This window comes from Triticum aestivum, chromosome 3A (genome assembly GCF_018294505.1).
Source record: "Triticum aestivum cultivar Chinese Spring chromosome 3A, IWGSC CS RefSeq v2.1, whole genome shotgun sequence".
Lineage (NCBI taxonomy): Eukaryota > Viridiplantae > Streptophyta > Magnoliopsida > Poales > Poaceae > Triticum > Triticum aestivum.
Window position 1 is genome coordinate 10,602,620 of NC_057800.1, and position 3,979 is coordinate 10,606,598.

The 3,979-nt window shown below is 41.2% G+C and overlaps 1 protein-coding gene across 1 annotated transcript; it reads left to right on the top strand.

Annotated features, from left to right (window-relative positions):
• The first annotated feature begins 613 nt into the window (after nt 1–613).
• LOC123057511 (uncharacterized) lies at nt 614–3,516 on the top strand. Its single transcript, XM_044480467.1, has 3 exons — nt 614–2,008; nt 2,838–2,926; nt 3,358–3,516. Exons 1-2 carry the CDS (start codon nt 724–726, stop codon nt 2,879–2,881), a joined length of 1,329 nt encoding a protein of 442 aa, XP_044336402.1. The 5' UTR covers nt 614–723; the 3' UTR covers nt 2,882–2,926; nt 3,358–3,516.
• The last annotated feature ends 463 nt before the right edge of the window (nt 3,517–3,979 follow it).

Below are 3,979 nucleotides of genomic sequence, written 5' to 3' on the forward strand. Positions count from 1 at the left end.
AACTACGAGCCAACAGAACACTCCCGGCCGTATGTTCCTTCCCCGAGCTAGCTACATCTTTTGCCTTGCCATGGCGGCGTATGTCGACATGGAACCCCTCTATTTATGAAAACCTATTCGTATTTTAAAAATGTTTATGTTTTTCAAAAAATATTTTACATTTTCAAAAATTGCATTTAAAAATAAGGTTTGCTCTTTTTTCATAAAATTGCCATATTTTTCAAAAAAATGTTCTCGAATTTAAAAAAAGGCTCACATTTCACAAATATTTTTCCATTTTCTAAACCGAGTAAGAAATCAGACAGAAAAAGATGCTCGCCCAAGCCCGGTTCACTACAGTGCACTGGTTCTATGATGGGCTAGCCCAGTTTTTTTTTTGAGAAACATGGGCTAGCCCAGTTGGATGTGTGCCGTGCGAAGCGCCCGACAGTTTTGACGGAACAGTTTGTGAGGGCCGTTGGAATCGATCACGTTGTCTACGTCCAGCTCGGACTAGAACCCATCACCGATTATTAGTATATTGTCCTGAAGAAAAAGATTATTACTAGTATATAAGGACTTGTATAATATGTATATCTCCTTGTAAACAAACCGTGAAAAGAGATCAAAGAAGAAATAAAATACTACTACTACTAGCTGCGTGCCATCAAATCGCCAGTGTTCCAGCAGCTTAAATAGCCTTTGTGTAGTAGGAGTATTACGTACGTGCGCCGCCGTAGCGACATGGAACGCCAACAACACAGCGAGGTGGACGCCGGAATATGCCGCCGCCGTAGCCCACGTCTCCATCCCCAAATCCACGGCAGTGACCAGGGCGCCGCACCGGCCACCCGACGCAGCACACGTCTCCGTCCCCAGACCCACACGAGCGACAAGGGAGCCCGACTGATCCACCGCCGCCGCCGCCGCCGCGGCACCTTGCTGGAGAACAACGATGATATGCTCTGGGAGATCCTACTCCGCCTTCCGCCGCAGCCGTCCTCCCTCCTGCGCGCATCCACGGTTTGCAAGTGTTGGCGACGTGTCGCCACTGACCCCCAGTTCCTCCGCTCTTTCCGCGCTCACCACCGGAAGGCACCCCTCCTCGGCTTGCTCGTGTGTGGCACCAACCACGAGAAGGAATTCCACTCGGTCATGGATCCTCCCAACCGCATCCCTCCGAAGCGCATCACCCTTGGATGCTACAATAAACTACTTTGCTATGTGCTCAGTTGCCGCCACGGTAGGGTCCTAATTGAAGACATCAAGAGTAAAGAGGTCGCTGTGTGCGACCCCATCACAGGCGAGCAACATCGTCTGTCCGTTCCACCAGAGTTGGACATGAACAATCTCAGCGGGGCCGTGCTATGCGCCGCCGGCGAGCAGGGCCATGTGCACGGCAGCTGCCACTCCAGCCCCTTCAAAGTGGTCATGTTGTCCATGTACATACATAATAATCGACGACCTCTGATCCGTGTATTCTCCTCAGAGACCGGCAAATGGGGCAATCTCATCTCAATAGAGACTCAACCTAAGACCATGTATGGCCCTTGCAGTTCCAATACCCTTGTTGGTAATATCATTTACTGGTTGTCCCGGTATGCGAGAGACGTTATAATTGAGTTTGATTTGGAGGGGCAGAACCTTACCCTGATCAAGGGGCCTCGCAGGATGAATGATTTTAGCATATTCCGGTGTCAGATTATCCAGATAGATGATAGTATTGTTGGTGTTGCCATTTTATCTTACCATGACATTCAAGTGTGGCGGAGGGAGGTCAATTCTGAAGGTGTTTCCATATGGTTGTCCCAAAGGACAGTTGCATTGCATAACATTCTTAACACCCTTCCTCAAATTTCGGAAACGATACCATGGAACAAACTGATGGGGTATGATGAGGATACCAATGCAATCTTTTTATATATGCACGATAGTGCCTATATGATTCAACTCAAGTCAATGCATTCCACGAAACTTGATGTACGATATTCTAGGGAGTACTATCCTTTTAGGAGTTTCTACCTACAAGGTGATCACTCATCCTTTGTCTTTATGTACTAGGAGTAGCCTAATCTGGTTATTTTTGTAAATGATTGCTCACATAGAATTATTGTGATTCTTAATTGTTCACCTACACTTGAACTTATTATGCAAATTCTAGTAATAAAAACTTAGTAATTTTCCCTATGCTAGATGGATGAACTCATAGCGACATTATTTTAGTATGTATTATCTTTTGATATAGTTGTTTTCTTTCCTCGAAAATACCAAATCAAAGGTTGAATGTTAACTTAGTTGATACTATGTATGAAATCTCAAGGCTAGATATTTTGTATCCATTATTATTTCTTCTGATTTTGTTACTAAACTTAACTCCAACAAAACAACTTCGGTTCAATACATGCTTACTAAAATCTTAGTGATTTTGTCATTTGTTCATGGCCGTTCATGGCCCCTCCTATAGGTGAATATTTTTCATAATTTTGGTAACACATAGAAATAGTTTTATTTGTCATAATTTTATCTGGTTGATATGATGAAGAATGAGTTTAGATGAGAAAATTCTAGGCTATGCCTTTTCTTCATCTTCTCACTAGCTAAATTCTCCATTATGAGGTAGCTAAGTGACTACTTTTATGAATATTACTTACATTTTATAAAAGATATGGCTTTGTTTATTTATTGCTAGTATCTATAGTGACTTATAACACACCTATAAAAATATGTTATATAAGTGAATTATTTTGCTCAGGCTATACTTGCCATCTCATCTTTCTAATTGTCTCATGTTACCCTCTCTTATCAATTTGTCTTTATCGTTGAACTGTTTTTAATTGTCAGACTTCTTATGCTTCTAGGCACAACCATTGCTGGTGGAACTAATGGAGCTAAAAAGTTATGATGATTTCCTGGTTTGATGTGCTAATGTGCTAAAATGGTTTAGCAGGTAAGAAGATCTTCTTAATATAATTTGTGAGTTTTGAAATGTTTGATTTTTCTCTTTGGAAGATATGTGACAGGCAATGTGGGTAGCGTGCACCCTGTTGTGGATGTGATTTGGATCCGCACATGCTAACAACATAGACAAACAATTAAAAGGGTGACGACGCTACGTGTTGGAGCATAAATGATATGTTGATAATCCAGATCTTATATGCCATAGTTCTCCCTTCATTTTCAATATCATAATCCATAAGTTGAAAGTAATATATTAGTAGCCCATTTTTCTATTACACACATTAGTCGGCTCATTTAACTCCATCACCTACAAAATTTATGTGAAAAGGGTGAAGGATTTCATACTCATAGGTGCTACAATTAGGTTTTATCGGTATCTGCATCAGGTTACTAACAAATTAACACTTTTCTTTTCTCCAGGTGAAGGCTACTACATTTGTTAGTTGTTACCAAGTTTCTCGCATCACATCAAATGTGGCCGGCGGTGTTTATATGTTATCTTCAAAAATGTAATCGTGCCTTAGTCTAGTCAAGTAGGTAATGTAGCAAGATGCTTTTGAATACCTAACTTGGGGTATTTCAACTTAATTATCCAAGTATCATTTCAAGTAGGATCTCATCATGTCTTGCCTTTTCTGCATGTGTGTGTTTGGCAGTCTTCTCTTCAGCCAGGACAGTATCTGCCCCCAGGTATTCACATGTTTGTGTGCTCACCTTTGGTTTGAAAAGAACGACATCGCTCCTCAGACATGGTTCGAAAATATTTGTTGCTTGTGCTTGGCAGCTCTACGAATGCAAGGATGCTACTCTATAATTTTATTTTACTTCTACAAATTCTAGATCTGTTGGAGATGAAATAAGCATCATATCAACTGAAATAAAGCCCCATAGGAACAATTTTAGACAACAACAAGTCTATAATCGCAGTCGCAAGAATACATACAACATTCTAAGATTGTAAATATCTGTTGGAATTGCAAGCCATTTCAAGTGAGGGAGCAGAAAATCGTTAGTACCCTCGGTAGGATGGCGAATATGACGG